This window comes from Aotus nancymaae, unplaced genomic scaffold (assembly GCF_030222135.1).
Source record: "Aotus nancymaae isolate 86718 unplaced genomic scaffold, 86718_ANA_hifiasm-v0.15.2.pri h1tg000033l, whole genome shotgun sequence".
NCBI classification, from domain to species: domain Eukaryota; kingdom Metazoa; phylum Chordata; class Mammalia; order Primates; family Aotidae; genus Aotus; species Aotus nancymaae.
This window is the reverse complement of record NW_026988447.1, coordinates 10581226-10602099: the sequence shown is the minus strand read 5'-3', so window position 1 is coordinate 10602099 and position 20874 is coordinate 10581226. Positions and strand designations below refer to the sequence as shown.

Here is a 20874-nt window from a genome sequence, read left to right as displayed (position 1 = left end):
TAAATCTATGATAACAGGTCAACCCTGGTGACAGGGCCTTTCTTAATCAAGAGGATGGATGGCAGTTTCAATCAATCCTCAGGTTCTCACTTCATCACAAGCCTCATGAATCTAACAACATTCACACACATAGAGTGAATCCTCTGTGAAGCTGGGTGACTGAATTGCATGATTGACTCAGTATTCAAGTATTGACTGAGAGACTATTATGTGCTCAGAACTGAGCAGGCTGTTATAAATACCATACATACACTATGCCTACTATGTACATGTGTAGTATGTACATATAGTATACTTTTATCTTTACATGTTTGACTTAATCCATATTACTCCTTGGGTTACACAACCAGATAATCCATGTGGTTATAAAATAAAATAAAATAAAAATAACTTCAGTGGTGATATACATACATTTTAGCTTTCATCTTTTATACTAAAGGAGGACAGTAGATTGCTTTTTATGCACATTTAAATTAATACGATATGGGGAGAAGTTTATTTAAAATACAAATAATATCCTTAACTTAAAGTTTATTTTTACTGCATGATTGGGATGAATAAAACCTTTGCCCTAACAAAGACCTGCTAGTATGTTTTTTACTAAAATTTAATATATTCCGTATTTACAAATTTGAGAAATATTTCACTTTGTGAAAGTGTACTATGGCCCTCAAGGCCACTCTAGACCAAAAAATATTAAACTCACTAAGTTCTGTGAAAGAAGATATTGTGAAAGTATATTAAACAGATTCTTAGTGGCTTTAATCAATCAAATAATCAGTATCAAACTATTACCTATATTAATAAAAAATGTACATCTTTGTGTGACATTAACATTTTTCATTTATAGGTAGAATTGTTACATTTTATTAAATTTAAATTTAAAGTTTGGAAAGTAACAAAGAAAATGGTACAGAATTTATACTGGCAAAAAGGATTTCAGAATGGAATAGAGTTCGGGATATCTTAAATAATCTACATAAGAAAACCGATCAACATTCACAATTTATAACATTTGTAACATACTTTAGAGATTTCTCCTTTAACTTCAATCATACATGATAAATGATTCTATTATTACTAAATGAATAAATTATCATTTTCAAACTTCAGTTCACATTTTATTGTTTCTTCTTAGCTATACCCTTAACTAATACTTAAATTTTCTTCATTTAATCAGTTGCCTATATAATATTTCATAGACTCCTAAACAATTGAAAAGGGAAATTTCTGCTTAACAGTACAATATGAATGTAATATAAAATGGTATGTATTGATTTCATATTTTCTAATTCGCCTAGTGAATTGCTGGCTTGGTATGTACAGAGTTTCTTTTTTTATTTTTTTGAGATGGAGTCTCACTCTGTGGCTCAGGTTGGAGTGCAGTGTTGTGATCTCAGCTCACTGCAACCTCCGCCTCCCAGGTTCCTGCATCAGCCTCCTGAGTAGCTGAGATTACAAGTGCATGCCATCGCTCTTGCCTAATCTTTGTATTTTTAGTAGAGACAGGGTTTCACCATGTTGGTCAGGCTGGCCTTGAACTCCTGACCTTGTGATCTCCCCAACTGCTGTGATTACAGGCGTGAGCCACAGTGCCCAGCAAGCATGTACAGAGTTTTTATACCCAATAAAAGTATACATCGTAATTCATGCAGCCCAAACCATGGTATGTTCTCAGTGTGCCTACTAATTTACTAAATCTTCTGTCAAAACCATTTAAGATACTAACTTTTAATAGCTTTTTAAATTGTAATATTATGATTATATTTAACAGGTATGCTAGATTACATCATCCTATTTGTATAAGAACTTCTGAATTACTAATAAGCAGAATGTGATAAAAATAGCAAAATATTTTCAATATTTTTGTTGCACTACAACACACCTGAAATACAAAATTACAATTAAGATATAATATACAATTATAATTAAACAAAATAGATTTCTTAAATTCCAGTGAGAATTTTAAAAATTCATTTTTTGGGATACAAAGGACAATTAATATTATTAAAGCAGATAAATATTAAGATAAGTAGACCAATAGAGATCATTAGTTCTACTAACATATCAATTTGAAAAGAATTAATATTTAAGTTTGGTTTTCTCCAAAAAAAGATAGAAAGAAAAATGTTATGTCTATATCTATAAACACATCCCAGATATTTTTGGTGGATACAGAAAGAAATGATGCCACATTAATGGGGGAAAAATGTAAAAGATCACATAAGAAAATGACTTTTAAGGCAATACAAACATATCTGCAATGTATTAATTACAAAAATCTATATATGAATTTGCAAATAACACCTGAGTACAGTGTAACTTTGAAAATTTACATCTTTAAAGTATGAGTAATATTTGGTAAAATGTAAAACACTATCATATAAGAAAGGGTAACCCAAAAGGCTAGAAAAGTATATTTCGTTATTTAATATGACTTGAACTAGAAATTAATTCAGAAAGGTATTATACGGTCCTAATTTTGATAGAGATCCCTAAATGATAAGAGTAATAACATAAATTTTCCTGTTTTTCTTAAGAGGAAAATGCCATTGTAATTTCATATCAACAATGAAAATTCCAGTGACTGAGCTGGAGAGTAAGAGATATGCTATAATCTTATAAATGTAAAAAAAATCTTATTACATTACAGTATAAAGTTTTTCGTACTGTTACTAATCTGCAGTGACAACATTTGATTGTGATAAACATATTTAATACTTACATAAAAAAGATAACCAAGCTAGGTTTGTTTTCTGATTTTTTCTCGATTCTCATGTGTCAGAAGAGAAAAATAAAAATAAACAAAGAGCTGATCCAATTAAATAAGGGGATCTCAAAGTGGCACTTACTTGCATGACAATGTTGTAGTGGATGCAGAACCCTGGTTCAGAAGGAAAATATTCATCAGATACAAATCTTATTTTAATTTGATTTCCTTTAGAAATCTGTTTTCCTGGTACAGTACCAGAACCACACCAGCGCCCTAATATAGTTCCATCACTGGGTTCCTCAACTTCTACAAAATCATACCTGCAAAAAGACAAAGAGAAAGAGACATCATTTCACAATCTGTTATTCTGGCAATTACCAGTTTCATGTCTGTGGATGCTATGACTCGATGGACCACACCAAGGAGTTAATCCAAAATTTAACTGGGAACATATAATTAAGTATTCTAAAGAAGAGACACAACTGAAATTGAGCACCCAGTTGAAGAAATATGAGTCTATTTGGAGTCCTTAGTTTTTCTGTTTACAAATTCCAAATTTCACTAAATAACCATCCTAAAACTTAAACATTTTGTAAGGAGCAACCATATCTGGTATTTGATTCATGAATTACTGAATATAATTTCCATTTGGACATGACAGTGTTACTCCACTCTTAATTCCTACGATGATGGCCTTTTACTTGTTGAGAATAACTCTTTCATCCTGGCCGGGGGCCGTGGCTCTTTCCTCCTCTGTGATGCAAGCTTTCCTAGAGCCACTTCGTACCACACTTGGTTCTGTTCTTCCCTCGTGTGACTTTCCTGGGTGTGCTCAGCTCACTGTCATCTTTCTCTCTTTGGTAAAAACATATTTCTAACTAACCATATATGTGTGTAAGTGACCCATCTTCTTAGGCTGTTAATCCTTGAAGAAACAAACCAGTACTTACATATTTTTATTTTATATTTCACTACACGTAGTATCTTAAACAGAGGAATAAATGAGTGTTTTAAACACACATCAACTTCTGGTTTGGAAGGTCTGGATCAGTGGTGCTCACTGAGACCAGTATTGCCCCATGACACAGTGTTTCAGAAAACTGCAGAAACATTTTAGGTTGTCTCAATGATTGGGGGTGAGAAGGAGATGACAGAAACGTAGCAGGCAAGGTCCACTGGAAAGTTCTGAAAATGAGTACTTGCCCCATGACTTCTATGCCTTTCAAATATTTCACTGGACATTTTATGCAGTTGCAATTTCTACTGTGGATTATCTAAGTCTGGAACGTTACATCATCTCAGGTATAAACACATATATGTTTTGGACTGTTTCAGTTTATAGTAAATTTTCAAGAATGTCAACTACAGAGTAAATTAAGGGAATTTTCTGTATTTTGTTTAGAACTTTACCAAGAGTTACTCACTTGGAAAAACATGTGACTAATAGGAACTATTTTCATCCCAACTAAAACAAACATATTCATATTAGTCTACATTTATAGCTGTCACATTCACAAGGAGTCTACTTAAAAGACGCTAACATCTTCCCTTTATTTTTCTAGGGTAATTGTTACTGTTCATTTATATATTGAAACACATTATTTTAATATAAATTACTTTCTGTTATTATGGATTTATATAACATGCAGGGCATATATTTATTTTTAAAACAATTTCACATATAAATAGATAATTGCTTCTATGAATTGCATTTCAGAATACTAAACAGGGAACTGAAAAACTTTTGTTAAAAGAGAGTCTGACATGGTTGTAAACCACTGATAGATTTTTTAAAAATTTTAAATTCAGTAGATACCAGACTATCAAAAATACTACATTTTATGTAGTATTAAATATACGAAAGAAAAAAGTTGCTGAGAAAAGACAAAGTGTATAATGAAACAATTACACTTATAAATCTGAAGTATCCAAAACTCTCTTATGGCATGTAACTTGAACTGTTTCAGCTTCATTTTCCTCACTGGCAAACTGGGAATAATGCTACCTAACTCGGAGACATTTTAAGAAAGGAAAAATGGGGCAGCACTCCTGTAGCACCGGAAACATTGTTTGTACAGAGTTTCCACTCAAGAAAGGTTGTCCCCCATCTCTGTCCTTGAACCCCTCCCACCTTTGCACACCTACCTTTTAAAATAATCTTGGAAGTTTAAAAGCAGTAAATAAGAAAACACAAAGACAAAGAGGAGATATGATTTTGCTATATCATATGAGAAGTCCAGAGTTATAAATTACATATGCATAAGCTAGGCAATATAACTATTCCAGGAGTTTTGGTCTATGTGTGTGCGGGATACGAAAGGGCTGGGCAGTGTGTGTGTGTGTGCACGCGTGTGCGTGTGTGTGTGTTTTGGGGATGTTGGGTAATGGAAGGCCTGGGCAGTGTGTGTGTGTGTGTGTGTGTGTGTGTGTGTGTGTGTGTTTTGGGGATGTTGGGTAAAGCAGACCTAAGTAGATATTTCAGATCTATCTGGCAGAAACGTTGATAATTATCATTTTTTATCAAATGCGAATTTTTGTATCACGGTTGTCTATATATGAAGCAAAGCTTCTATTCATTGAGGATCTGTTTGTTCTGTGCTTGGAAGGTAAGCAGGTTACCTCCACTCATTCAACAGGGATATATGAAGCACTAATTTGGTGCAAACTGCTGTGCCAGATTCTCAGGATACAAACATAAAACGATAGCTTTTTTGGGTTCTGGGTCCATAAAACACATCGGTAAGTGCTCTAATTAAAGTATGTAAGAAATACTGTGGAATAGTAGAAGACAGAAAGTAATTTTATACAGTGCGATGAAGGCCAGCTTACAAAGGACTTGATATTTAGGTTTTCAATGAATATTGATTGACAAGGGATGAAAAGGGATGGGGGATAAAAATGCATTCTAGCAAGAAGTACAATACATAAGATGTAATAGAAGAAAGGGCTAAGCATGGTCAATTGTGAATTGAGGGTGGGAAACAAAAAATTACATGGAGATCAAGGTGGACAAATAGATCCAGGTGAGAAGGTCTTGGTATTGCATGGTAAGATGATACCTAATGTAGATGAAGGGGAGATGGATGCAGCAAACCACCATGGCATGTGTATACCTATGTAGCAATCCTGCACATTCTGCACATGTATCCCAGAGCTTAAAGTATAATAATAAAAAAAAGACATTAGATTGTTATTTTGTAGGTCGATGTTGAAAACATGTAGGCACAGTTCGAATGGGCTCGATGTCTCTTTAAAAAATTTCTCAACATTTAAAAAAATGGAATCTCATAGAAAACCTGGATGTTTGGCTTTAAAACATCGAAGATCTGGTAATAATAAATATCATTAGCTTTGTGTGACTCCACGAGGGCTCACCTCCAGAATTCATGTCAGCTCCAGCAAAGACGGTATCTTTGTTCACTTTAGTGTCTTATCCTGAGCACCTACATCCCCGATACATAGTAAACCATTTGTCAGTGTTTGGTGAGTGAGGGAATGAATACTTGGCCTTCACAGTAACAGAGGCTGGGGCTAAATTAAAAAAGCTTTAGATGAGGAATGTTCTTCCTAATTTTAAAAATCCCTGTCTACTTTCTATGATTAAAACAAATCCAGATATCTTCATTTGCTTATATTTGCCCTTTTGGCATCTGAGTTTGCCACCCTTGCATTTAAGAGGCAGAGCCCCTAGAGGTTTCATAGAGGGGAGTAACACAGACACATAATCGCCACATGTTTGAGAATTCGAGGAAACAAGAACGTTTCCAAGTGTGAGTCAAAAGAAAAGTTCCTTTAACAAAAGCATCCTGAGAAGGAGCAGTCAGGGAAGTAAGAGGGAAGCCACTGTGAGGGAAGGTGCAGAGGTTAAGGTAAGAGACAAGAGAGAATTTCACCTGAAGCAAGAGTGGTCAATAGGGCCAAGTGCAGAAGAAAGAGCAAAGAGACAAAAACTAAAAATCCAGTGAAAAAAACACCACTGGATTTGGCCAGGATGAAGTAATTTCAATAAAGTGCTTCGACACAACACATTGTGTCAAAAATTTTCTTGAGACTATTTTTCAAAATAACCATTTTAATCTTTCTAATATGAAAAGCATCCTAAGGAGAAAAGAATATCCTCTTCAGGAAGTCTAAAATTAACAACTCACATAGCTATTTTACCATATACAATTCTTTTTATTTGTTTAAAAATAAAGTACATTATATGTTTATACGATCTGTAACTTCTTCCAAAGTATTTTTAAAAAGGTTTTAATGACACAGATATATGTAGATTTAAAATGTTAACACTTTATTAAGAAAGAAAAATATCTTAACTTTTGCCTTATCTAATTTATGTCGATACAAAATCCACTGTTCTGTAAACAGGAGAATGGTGATGAGCATATTATTATTTATTTCATGAAGATTTCCAACTGAGTTTGATACCATTTAGAAAATAATCCTTATGAAAATTTCTGGATTTGGAGCTAGACAGCTGGCAACTAATTCTTACATGTCCATGCAAGGCTAGTACATACATTTATCACAGTGCTTTGAAAAATCCATATAGTTTTGTATTCCATGAAGGTTAAATGAAATGAACATCTAATAAAGTACTATGTCCTTTATATGTTTCTAATTGTTTCATAGTAAATTAGACATTTCAAGATTTTCTCAGAATTCATGTCATACAAAAAGATGTAATTCTAAAATTCAAGCAATTATTCTACCATTAATTTTTATGGTCATACACCACAACTATTAAGATGTCTATGGAATTTAAAATTATTAATGAAATCATTATTTACATACACACACACACACACACACACACCCCATTGCCACTTGATTCCATATTTCCTTTCAACTTTTTTGAGAATGTAAAAATGAGAACAAAAAAAGAATAGTCCACTAAATCAAGTCATCTGCTTTAATAACTTGATATTTTTCTTATTTTCTGATACACCATTTGCAGAAAATAGGATTCATAGCAAAGGTTGCTTGGCTAGTATATGTTAACATACCTCAAGCATCAAGAAGAGAATGAAGCGAGAAAACAATGATGAAAAACATATCTCTAGGCAATAGCCAAATAAAAGGGAGATGATAAAACCAAGCAATATTGACACATAAAAGTGAAATCACAAAACACAGTCATCCTTAAATTCAGAAATCTATACATGCCCAGGTGATTGTTCTGGAGATATGGTAATCCTTATAATACAATTTCAGGTATTAATTTCCAACATGCACAGTTGCCCATGTCAGTATTTAAAGGATTTGCTAAACCTATTTTATGAGCCAATCAAACATCACTTTCTCATGGCAACATGATACAGAGCACACAGGGATAAGTGGTTTATAATGATCACTCCCTTTCTCCAACATACCCCTGGGGACCTGTGGAGGATTTATGTCCTTTTATGTTTAACAAACAAGTCTGGTGTTGTAGACAAAATTTTCATTCTCATGTGGGAATTAAAAAACTGTGAGGACTTGAGGACGTCTTTCTTACTCCTAAGAATTTTAAGGAGTATACCAAAGAAATGAATTCATTGGTAAACATAATTGTCAGACACTCAGCTTCTTTCAGCAAAAATAAACCAAGCCTGCAAAACAGGCTGTTTCTAGTTAATGCTAACTGAAACTCTGTCAATTAAACCTACCCCATGAATTATCAAACCTGTCGGTAGTGTGAAACCCTGCCAACAAATGAATGTGGATTTTAAAAAGGCCCAGCCCTCCAAATCTCAACTGGAGTCTGAGCTTGTTGAGAAAGGTAATAAAATTAAGAAGATAACAATTATTCTACAGTGGGTATCGGCTTATAGTTTAAATTAGCAGAACGCAACTCTGACACAAAAATAGAAGTTTTAGATTCTCACTTCGACAGTAAATTATCTATGCTTTAACTCACAATGAAAATAATATTAAAAATAATAATTATATTTGTTAAGTGATTTCTATGTGGTAGACAATTTGTTGTAGGTACATTTTATACATTAACTCATTTAATCCTCACAACAATCATAAAAATTAACACTTTTCCTCCATCCAGTCTATTAATTACAAAATATAGAAAAGCTAAGTAACTTGGCCAAGGTCACACCAGCAACTAACTATAAAGCTAAGGCTTAACTTTCTGGAGTCAAACCCTCAGAGCCCATGCTTTAAGTGCTAAGCCATACTGCTTAATGTATTTAAAATATGCATTTATAATTATATCTGCTTTATTTTAAGGCCAAACTGCAGAGAATTTCTGTATTTCTATTCAGATTGGCCAAATGGTCTTGTTCAATGGCTGGAGAAATATTAGGACTATACAGATGAAAATGAGTAGTCAACTTGGTAATTTGGGCATATAAATTTTGTAGATATTTATTTTAATTAATTTGGTAATATTTATTAACAGGTACTCTAAATTGTTTATGAAAAGTTTTAAACCTACATGGAAATGTGTAAATAAAACCAACAGGCATGCTTCACAGGACTCACAACACATGAAAGGGGTAATTCTCATGGAACCATGAAGAGTTCTCTACCTGTGAGAAATGCTTACAAATGTTATGTGGTGAGAAACTGAACATTTAAAATTACGTTATTACTAAAAAAAAAAAAAAAAAACTACAAGCTTATAAACCATGAGGTCAACTTACAAAGCTAGAAAAATTAAGCAAATTGAAAGAAAATATCAGGTGAAAATTGCTAAAGGCAAAAGTCGTAAGGGATATAATCAAAATTAAAGTTAAAATTCAGAATTAAAACAAAAAGCTGATTCTCAACAAGGGGTTAGAGAGAGAATGAATCAAAAATTTACAAAGTTAGCAATGAGGAAGAAGATACAATCACAGATAAGAATATATTTTAAAAGTGTAAGTATGTTTTATGTAACTTTATGCTAATCAAACCTAAAAATTAGATAAAATGGATGACTAAGAAAATTTAAATTATCAATATTCACTGAAAAAGCAGAAAGAGTTAAGAAACTAATAACTCTAGAAGAAATGAAAAGGACTGTCAAGGATGGCTTGGGAGGTCAAGAGTGCAAGACCAGCTTGGGCAACATGGAAAGATCCTAGCTCTCTTGCTCTCTCTTAAGAAAAACCATGCAATAACATGGGGTTTCCGGAGAGAGTTCTATTTAACTCTAAGAGAATATCTCATTCCAATTTTATATAAACAATTTAAAAAACTGATGATCATAGCTACCTTCCCCACTAAATTTTAAAAAGCTAGGCTAAATCTTGTATCAAAGTTCTTTGAAATGGTGTGACTAGATCTTAAAAATTAAGACTAATTTCATGCTTAAATAGAAGAAAATGCAAAAATTCTCAAGCAAACTTTAATCAAATATGATTTGATTAAAAGATATACAGGCATAACTTGTTTCCTTGCACTTCACAGATAACTGCATTTTTTACCAATTGAAAGTTTATAGCAACCCTGTGTCAAATGCAAGTCTATTGGAGCCATGTTTTTCTGACAGCATGTGCTCACTTTGTGTCTCTGTGTCACATTTTGGTAATTCTCACAATATTTCAGGCTTTTTCATTATTATTATGTCTGTTAGGTGATCTGTAATCAATGATCCTTGATGTTACTAATTGTTTTGGGGTATCACAGACTGAATTTATATAAGATGGTGTACTTAATAAATATATGTGTTCTGACTGCTCCAGAGACTGGCTGTTCCCCTTCATTCTCTCTTTCCTTGAGCCTCCTTATTTCTTGAGATACAAGAATGTTGGAAAAAGGCCAATTAATAATCCAAAAGTGGCCCCCAGGAATTCAAGTGAAAGACAGAGTCACTGTCTCTCACTTTAAATAAAAAGCTAGAAATAATGATGCTTAGTTAGGAAGGCATGTTGAAAGTCAAGACAGGCTGAAAACCAGGCCTCTTGCATGAGTCTGACAAGTTGTGGATGCAAAGGAAAAGTTCTTGAAGAAAATGATGAGCCCTACTCCAGTGAGGACACTAATGATAAGAAGCCAAAACAGCTCCACTGCTGAGCTGGAGAAAGTCTGAGAGGGCTGGATAGAAAATCCGACCAGCTCCAACATTCCTAAGCCAAAGCCTAGTCCAGAGCAAGGTCCTAACACTCTTCAATTTTATGAAGGTTGAGAAGGGTAAGGAAGCTACAGGAGAAAAATTGGAAGCTAGCAGAGGTTGCTTCATAAGGTTGAATGAAAGAAGCCATTTTTATAACATAAAAGTACGAGGTGAAGCAGCGAGTGCCGATGGAGAAGCTGCAGCAAGTTATCCAGAAGATCTAGCTAAGATAATTGACAAAAGTGGATATGCTAAAACAAAGATTGTGTGTAGATGAAACAGCCTTCTACTGGAAGAAAATGGCATGCAGTACTTAGATAGCTAGATAAGAAAAGTCAATGCCTGGCTTCAAAGCTTCAAAGGACAGGCTGACTCCCTAGTTAGGGGCTAATGCATCTGGTGACTTTATTTTGAAGTTAATGCTCATTTATCATTCCAAAAATTCTAGGGCCCTTAAGAATTATGCTAAGTCTACTCTGCCTATGTTGTATCAATGGAACAGCAAAGCCTGGATGATGGCACGTTTGTTAACAGCATGGTTTACTGAATAATTTAAACTTAATACTGCTCAGAGAAAAAGATTCTTTCAAAATATTACTGCTCATTGACGATGCACCTGGTCACCAAAGAGCTTTGATGAAAATATATGTACAAGGAGATTTGTGTTTTCATGCCTGCTAACTCAACATCTATTCTGAAGTCCATGGGCCAAGGAGTAATTCTAGCTTTTAAGTCTTATTAAGTAAGAAACATATTTCATAAGGTAATAGCTGTCATGGGTATTAATTCCTCTGGTGAATCTGGGAAGAGTAAATTGCAAATTTTCTGGAAAGGATTCACCATACTTGATATCATTAAGAACATCTGTGATTCATGGGAGGAGGTCAACATATCAACATTAACAGGAGTTTGGAAGAAACTGGTTCCAATCTTCATGAATGAATCTGAGAGGTTCAAGACTTTGGTGGAGGAAGTAACTGCGCAGGTGGTGGAAATAGCAAGAAGACTAGAATTAGAAGTGGAACCTGAAGGAGTAATTGAATTGCTGCAATTTCATGATAAACCTTGAATGAGTGAGTTCATGAAGATGAACTAAGAATGATCCTCCAGAATACTAAGAGGAGAAAAACTGTATCATCATACTCATAAACCCTCAAACAATGAAATCAACAATTTAGATAAAAACTGAGTAAACTGTGAATAGCATAAAATTTCAAATTGAGGTAAAACATTATTTAACAGAAACTATAGGCATTCTATTAGATAAAATTAAAGGTCATTCTCATTAAAGTTAGAACAAAGAAAGGGTTGGCCATTCTCACCATTAGTTTCCAATATTTTGGGAAAAGCCTCTAGCTGATTTAGCAACAGAATAAGATAAAAAGTTGTAATAGATACAGAAGAGACAAATAATCCTTAGTTAATAGATTCCCACGAGAACAGATTGTGGTTGGGTAAGCACAGAGGTTAGAATAGTGTGGCAATCACTCAGGAGTGGGACAAGATGGCTTGGAGCATACGTAGGATGAAAGTTGAGACATCCCAAAGAATGTTGTACGGTGTGTGTGTGTGTGAACGTCTGAGAGAGAGTGTGAGTATACAAGCTTTTTGAAACAGAGTCTCACTCTGTCATACAGGCTGCAGTGCAGTGCAGCAATTACAGCTCACGGCAGCTTCCACCTCCTGGGCTTAAGCAATTCTTCCCACTTCGGCCTCCCAAGCAGCTGGGACTACAGATGTGAGCAGGAGCAAGGCATCACACCTGAATAATTTTTTTCTTTTTCTCTTTATTTTTGAGACGGAATCTTGCTCTGGATTGCAGTGGTATGATCTCAGTTCACTGCAATTTCTGGCTCCTGGGTTCAAGTAATTCTCTTGCCTCAGACTCCTGAGTAGCTGGGACTATAGGTGCATGCCACCATGCCTGGCTAATTTTTTGTATTTTTAGTAGATATGGGGTTTCACTGTGTTACCCAGGATGGTCTTGATCTCCTGACCTTGTGATCTGCCCGCTTTGGCCTCCCAAAGTGTTGGGATTACAGGGATGAGCCACTGTTCCCGGCCTCTTTTCTTTAACTTTTTGTAGAGATAGGGGGTCTCACTACATTGCCCAGGCTGGTTTCAAGCTCCCGAGCTCAAGTGACACGCCCACCTCAGCTGCCCAACATGCTGGGATTACAGGTGTGAACCACCACTCTGTATATATATTTACTTTACTTTATTTTATTTTATTTAGACAGGGTCTTTCTCTGTTGCCCAAGCTGGAGTGCAGTGGTGTGATCTTTGCTCATTGAAACCTCTGCTTCCCGGCTTCAAGTGATTCTTGTTCCTTAGCCTCCAGAGAAGCTGGGATTACAGGTGTGCACCACCAGGGCCCTGCTAATTTTTTGTATTTTTAGTAGAGATGAGGTTTCTCTATGTTGGCCAGGCTGGTCTCAACTCCTGTCCTCAACTGATCTCCCTGCCTTGGCCTCCCACAGTGCTGGGATTATAGACTTGAGCCACTGTGCCTGGCTGCCGATGTGTATATATTTTTAAGGTAGATTTGACAGAACTTAGTGTGGAGTATGAGAGAATGACAGGGTCAAATATGATTCCAAAGCTTCTGGCTTTTATAATCTATCTGGAACTAATAAGAGAATTCAGTAAAGTGATTCAATTTAGGATCAATATACAAATATAAATAACTTTTCTTTATGACAGAGAAAAACAAAACCTGCATAGGGATAAAAATGTCTTTCACAGTGAAAACTTAAAAGTGCATAGTAATAAATTTAACCAATAAAGTGTGAATACTATATGAGGAAGCACATACAATATTACAAAGGGCAGGAATTTATTTTCATCAAAATCACAATAAGGCTTCTAAAATATTCATATACAATAAACATAAAAATAAACATATAATGCATACTATGAACCTGATACTTCATAAATATCAACTCATCCAATCTTCATACACAACCCCATCTGGCTACTGTTATACCCACTTTATATATACACAAAGATTGTGTAACAAGGGAAAATTTATATAGGTAAGAGTAACAGAACCTGAGCAGAAACCTTACTCTAAGCTTCAAGCTCATATTCTTAACCATTACAGGATACTGTCTCTAGCTAAACAGGAAATAACAATCATCCAACCTAAAATGTCACTATCGGCCAGGCACAGGATGGCTCATGCCTACAATCCTAGCACTTCAGGAGACGAAGGTGGGAGGACAGCTTGGGGCCAGGAGTTGAAGACCCACATGGACAACATAGCAGGATCCCATCTCTAAGTTTAAAAATTAAAAATAAAATAAAATAAATTGTGACATTTCATTATCCACTTGTGAAAATTCTAATTTACACTATCCAGACCCTTATCTGTGAAATGGGGATAATATTCATTAACTCTCAAGGTTGTTGTGATGATTAAAGAGAGGGAGAATGTATATAAAGTGTTTAGCATAGTGCCTAACAATAAGTTGCATGATAAGTGATAGTTTGGTTTTGTTCTATTCTTATTATTGCTATTATTGCAACAATATATGCAACCTATGGAAGACTTCACCTTTGTGGCAGAGCAGGCCACAAAGCTCCCCAAATAATAAGTTGCACAGATCACTACTTTTTAAAAATTAATTTTAATTGAAAAATGCAGTAGTGTGAATTTATGGGGTACAATGTGATGTTGTGAACACTGTTGGTGGGAATGTAAACTAGTACAGCCATTGTGGAAAATACTGTGAAGACTCCTCAAAAAACTAAAAATAGAACTACCATATGACCCAGCAATACCACTACTCAGTATATATCCAATCAATATGTTGAAGAGATATCTACACTTTCATGTTCATGTCAGCAGTATTCACAGTAGCGAAGATATTAAAGGAACCTAAATGTCCATCAACAAATAAATGGATAAAGTATAGTATATATAAACGCTGGAATTCTATACAGTCTTCAGAGAGAAGAAAATTTTTCATTCATGACAACATGAACGGAACAGGACATTATGCAAGGTGAAATAAGCCAGTCACAGAAAGACAAATACTAAATGATCTCACTTATATGTGGAATCTAAAAAAGTTGCTCTCATAGAAACAGAGATTAGAAAGGTGGTTACCAGAGGCTAAAGGGAGCTGGAACAGATGAGGAAAGAAGATGTTGATCAAAGGGCAGAAAGTTTTTGTTAGATGGTAGGAATAAGTTTTAGTAAGCTATTGCACTACAATGAGAGCAAAGATCACTAATTTCAACTAAAGAGGCTCAAAAACCAGCCCTTTTGCCCTATGTACCTGTGGGAGTAACTGTCTTGAATTTAACCCATCCAGAACAATGTAAACATATACATATATGTATATGTATGCATATATATACATATATGTGTGCATATGTTTCACTTCCTTCATTATATATATAAACATATATATATTCCTTACATATATACATATTCCTTACATATATATATTCCTTACATATATATATATTCCTTACATATATACATATTCCTTACATATATATATATTCCTTACATATATATATATTCCTTACATATATACATATTCCTCACATATATATATTCCTTACACACACACATATATATATATATATATGTTTTGCTTCCTTCATTGTAGTAGAAGACAGATTCATCAATAACTAGCAAAAATACTGAGTACTTAATTTTTGTTTCTACATTTTGTAACCCATAGGATTAAATGCATTCATGTATAAAAAGGGCTCTCCTACTTCCTCAGTATTTCTTTCCTATGATTGAGCAGTTCCTGAAATATGTGATTACCTGTCTTCAGTCAGCTACCACCTAGGTGTAGATATGCGTCACCTCATACCATTCTACTATTACTGAAATAATGCCAAGATTTGGGCATCTAATATTACTTGTCAACTGAGAGATGGCTTCCATGACAAAGAACACTATTCATGGTCCTTTCTATTCTATGGACCGCTTTCTGTACTATCCGTAAGAGACTTTCTTGTAATTAGTTTTGTAAAAACCTCGTTAATGTTTAGGACTGCTGGGTGTGATCCTTTGTAGTATGTGGCTGTCAATAGAGCATATGTAGAGTCACTATTAAAGTAGTCACAATTAAGTAACAGTTCATGGACACGATTGACAAAATACCTTATTACATGTGCCAACAACTGAGTCACAGCATTATTGAAAGAAATTTGAGAAACTAAATTTAAGAAATAAAATTAACATATTTAGATTTAAGTAAAATTTTTATCTCATGGATATCATTTTGCCATTTCCCCTTCTACTTTGAACACAGTAGAAGAAAAGGGTAGGTCCTCCTCAAATGCATTCCAACTGCTGACTTTAAGTTATCTAGGAGTATAGAGATGAGAATATCCACATCAAGCCTTACTAAAAAGGCACAACAATTTAAGGCCAAGTGTGGTAGCTCATGTCTATAATCCCAGCACTTTGGAAAGCCAAGGTGGGCAGACTGCTTAAGCTCAGGACTTCAAGACCAGCCTGGGAAACATGGTGAAACCACATCTCTACCAAAAAATACAAAAAAATTAGCCAGGCTAGTGATGCCTGCCTGTAGTCCCAGCTATTGGGGAGGCTGAGGTAGGAGGATCCCTTGAGTCCATGAGGTTGAGGCTGCAGTGAGCCATGATCTCACCACTGCACTATAGCCTTTCTCACAGAGCAACACCCTGTCTCAATCAATCAATCAGAAGGGCCATAAATATATTCTCTCACCTACCCAATGGCAAGAGTGTTCCAGGCATAAGAAACTCATAGATTACTATGTATCAGAAGACACTCTATAGGCTCCTTCTTTGGTACACTGTTTTCCTATCAATCAAATTATGTTCTCTGAATAGCTGAATAACTATTCAAGGATTCTACAAAAAGTTGTGACCATGTTAGTATGATTATGTAATTTTCTTTTCTTTTTTTTTTCTTGAAGACACAGTCTCACTCTGTCACTTAGACTGGAGTGCAGTGGCACCATCACAGCTCATTGCAACCTTTACTCCAAGGTCCAAGGGATGCTCCTGACTCAGCCTCCCAAGTAGCTGGAACTATAGGTACACACCATAAGACCTGGCTAATTTTTCAAATTTTTTTAGATAAGGGATCTTTGTTGCCCAGGCTGCTGTTCAAAACCTGGGCTCAACCAGTCCTCCCGTCTGGGCCTCCCAAAGGGCTGGGATTACAGTCATGAGCCATGGTATCCAGCTTTGAGTTGGATTTTTTTTTACTTTGAGACAGAGTTTCACTCTTGTTGCCCAGCCTGGAGTGCAATGGTGCAATCTCAGCTCACTGCAACATCCTACTCCTGTTTCAGGCGATTCTCCTGACTCAGTCTCCTGAGTAGCTAGGATGACAGGCATCTGCCACCTTGCCTGACTAATTTTTGTATTTTTAGTAGAGATGGGGTTTCACCATGTTGGCCAGATTGGTCTCGAACTCCTGACCTCAGGTGATCCACCCACCTCGGCCTCCCAAAGTGCTGGGGTAACAGGTGTGAGCCATCATGCCACTGCAATTTTTGATGACTGTAAAGGAAATTATTTTCTATTGAAGGTGAATATGAGTCAAATTTTTATCATTTTATCATTCATCAAGGCATCTTTAAAGGACTTACTACAGGTTAGGTTCTTTCAACTTTTATTTACACTGTATTATTGCTGCATTTGCAAAGGATGATGGACTTTAGATATAGATTTATATAAAGCTGAGAGAAACATTTAAGTAGCATAATAATAAAATTTGAAAAGGATTTATTGAGGGCTTATCAAAGCAATATCATGACTTCAAGCCTTATTTTAAAAGAAAATATTTAAATAGCCGACCAGAAGTATAAGCCATTTTAATTCTCCATTTAGATATACAAATTTACCTCTTGGTGATGTCTGTGAAAATTAAAAAAAAAGAGTTTGTTTTAGAATATACCAAAGTGAAATAAAAATATTGTTCCTTTTAGGATTTTAGAGAATTTCAGGCACAGTTCCCAAATATGAGCATTTTTAAGGCATTTTAAGCATTTATGCTTAGTGAATATCTATTCCATAATGAAATGGTTTCCTATAAATGCATGTGAAAAAATATCCTCTGAAGTTTAAAAAAATTCAGTTCATCAACATAATTCATATTCAAAATTTGCCTTTAGCAAAAACAGCTTTGACAAATGCAAACAAATGAGCAGAGCATTTCAATCCTGACTGATGACTGGTGATTCTAAGGAAGTAGATATTCAATATAAAATGGCTTAGGCTTCAGGTTCCTTCCTCTTCGGCAAAATAAACAACTACATTCAATGGTCTAGAAGAACATTTTTTAAAATCATAGTTTTTTTTTTTTCTGGTTTAAGAACAAAATAACATTTACTTTGATGTGTGCTGTTACGTCAAAAATATGCAGCTGAGACACAGGCTTATGTAATACCCACATATGTACATATACACACACACACACACCAACTACTACATTTGCCGGAAGATTGTATTATTTTCCAAGGTCAATACAGCAGTGTTATCACCAAAAACACTAATTTTCTACAGGTAATATCCAATCCATGGGAACCAACTTTACAAACGCCAGTATACGATGAGGTCCTTAAAGATCTATTAGGAAATAAGAGAACACACCTATATGTATGGGAGTGTTGAGAGGCAACGCAAATGCGCAACACAGTGGAGTCCTGTACTTTGCAAGGCCTCTTCTCCGAGCATGCAGGCCCAAAGATCAGGAGAAGCTCTTGTCCCATGAGGCAAATGAAGCTACTTCCACCGGAAATGTTATAAAATATAATACCTCTTCCTCACTCTGTCACTTTCACAAAACATTTCCAAAGCGCTGATGGGTGAAGGAGCACTCTGGCTCTGGAGATCTCTGACTACTGTAGACCACAAGTTCCTTCTAACAGGACAAAATCCTTTTTCTTATACATTGTGATTTTAAAAGATCACCGTTTAGAACACAAAAGCACACTTTGGGATATATCTGACATATGCCCCATCTCACTCTTCTGATATGAAGAATGTCCTTTACTTACCAAATACAGTGCCAATCAGAATAGTTTCAAGGAGTAATGACAGATGAGATCCAATATCAAGACTGTACTTAAAAAGTGGAAGTTTTTATTATCTAATGAAAACTCGGTTAGTTTTCTAGATTTTCTAGTACAGAAATTTACCTATGTTTTCTAATTTAAGTTACAAGAAAGTCTCAAACAGCTAACAGGAATTTTGAATGCTTTTTTGCTTTTTCTAACTTTTTTCTTCAGTGATCATTATGAAATCATGTGTGTGTGTGTATATATATGTATACATATATATATAATTATGTATACGTGTGTATATATAATTATATTCTGGCAATATAATTAATGTGTGTGCATTTATGGTATATTTAATGTACAGATAGAACAGGTAAAATTCGACTTACATCACTTTCACTTGCATATTACCTCCTAAGTAAGCCTGTATCTACTTTAAGAATACTCATGACCAATCTATAAAATTAATCTCTTGGAATACTGTAAACAACTTAAAAATATGCAAAAAAATGCAGACTCCAGAGGCAGAATTAGCTAAAGTAGGTATACACATTTTAAAAAAATAAAGTACTAGGCAATTATAATCAATCTTCACAAGAGAATGGGATTCTTGGAGACTAAAATAAACTATTTAATGGTAATTTAGTGAAGTATAGACATTAATAATATTTTCTGAGACTTCAGATATTGAACAAAAGAAAAATAAACCTCTATTATGAGAAATTTGGTATTTGAGAAATTAGAAAAAGAAGTCATCTTATTCATATCACATATTAAAGTAGGAAAACAACTTTCTAACCCTTATGTTCTACTAGAATCATCACTCTTATTTCCAATGCCAAGGAATTTATGGAATATGCAGGGTTATATTTTTCACAGAAATGGATTGCTGAACAAGGAATTAAAAAAAAAAAGACTGCCATTTCTCAAGAAGCAAAACAAAACAAGTATCTTCATATAAAGGGAAGCATTTCAGATTGTTAGGTGATTTGACCATTGTAATAAGTCCTGCTAAGGCGATTACTTCATATTTTGTAGCATAAAAAGGGAAGTAAGAAATTCTAGGCTGCGTGCCTACTTGGCTAAACCTACCTTCCTGGGTAATATCCCTAGGCAGGGATTTTTTGGCCCTAGGTTTATTTTATTTTCGTTTTCTCACTTCAGAATTTTCCTCTTGCTCTCTATTTATTTCCTTATCCTGTTAAAATTACTCCTTAGAAGTGCTTTAATATCTTGATAGGCTCCTGTGTCACCAGAAAATTCAGCAGTTTTTAACGGTCTTAAATGTATCACTCGCTTCATTTCCTCTTTTGTTCCAGATGTTTTTTCTTTGATTTCTCTCTCCTTGACAGAAGAAGTAGGATAGCTTTTAAATAAAAGCTATTATTATCTCATGAGTTATATTCACATATTCAGAATTTTTATCTACCCATTTATTCCACTGAGCCTCAATATGCCTCTCTGCAAACACCAAGAATCAATCATGCAACACTTCTCAATTTTATTAATCTTATAGACAACAGAAATAAAAATTAAGTACAAGAGTCTCAAACCACTTGTATGAGAACCTTCCCACTAGTATTACTTCAGAAATTTACTAGAACCAAATAGAAATTAGGGCCCATTTCTTCAAAAATGTTTCCGAAACCCTGTATTAATTGTTACACATATATGCAAAACTAAAGACCAATAATTGGCCTTTGTAGCAATTTACTTACTCTGATTTCAATTACTAAGCTGTTTATATTTTTATTTAAATATAATTAAAATATGAAAAGTACACATTCAAGTGTCTTAAAATATACAGCAAATACAATTCTAAAAATAAACTTATAAGCTCCTCAAAGACAGGAATTGCATTAAAAACAAAAACAAAAACAAAAACAAAACCAACAAAAACAAAACACTTCACGCCCCCAGACCTTATCAACTGTATGACACTGTGTCACAAGAATTAAAGCATTCCATTTAGTTGATATGAGAACTTAGGTACCTCAAACTACAAAGGAAAATAAAAGATAAAGCAATGTCCATCCATTCCCTGCCCCCACCACAAACTTCAGTTCTGAGATCTGATGAAACACAACTTTCCATTCTACATGTAG

The 20874-nt window shown here is 34.6% G+C and overlaps 2 protein-coding genes across 5 annotated transcripts in view; one reads left to right on the top strand and one right to left on the bottom strand.

The window, feature by feature from the left end:
* PDGFC (platelet derived growth factor C) overlaps positions 1 to 20874 on the bottom strand; it is a 219570-nt gene that overhangs the window by 51120 nt on the left and 147576 nt on the right. For all 4 annotated transcript variants that reach the window (XM_012448489.3, XM_012448487.3, XM_012448490.3 and 1 more), the window contains one exon: positions 2853 to 3033. In XM_012448489.3, the coding sequence (XP_012303912.1) occupies positions 2853 to 3033 (181 nt within the window). The remainder of the gene's footprint in view (positions 1 to 2852; positions 3034 to 20874) is intronic.
* On the top strand, positions 12622 to 17183 carry LOC135277809 (putative uncharacterized protein encoded by LINC00596; the record flags this gene model as incomplete). The annotated part of the gene is made up of 2 exons (XM_064384074.1): positions 12622 to 12675; positions 17130 to 17183. Coding segments are annotated over 2 exons (108 nt in total), but the record flags the coding sequence as incomplete, so codon positions are not given.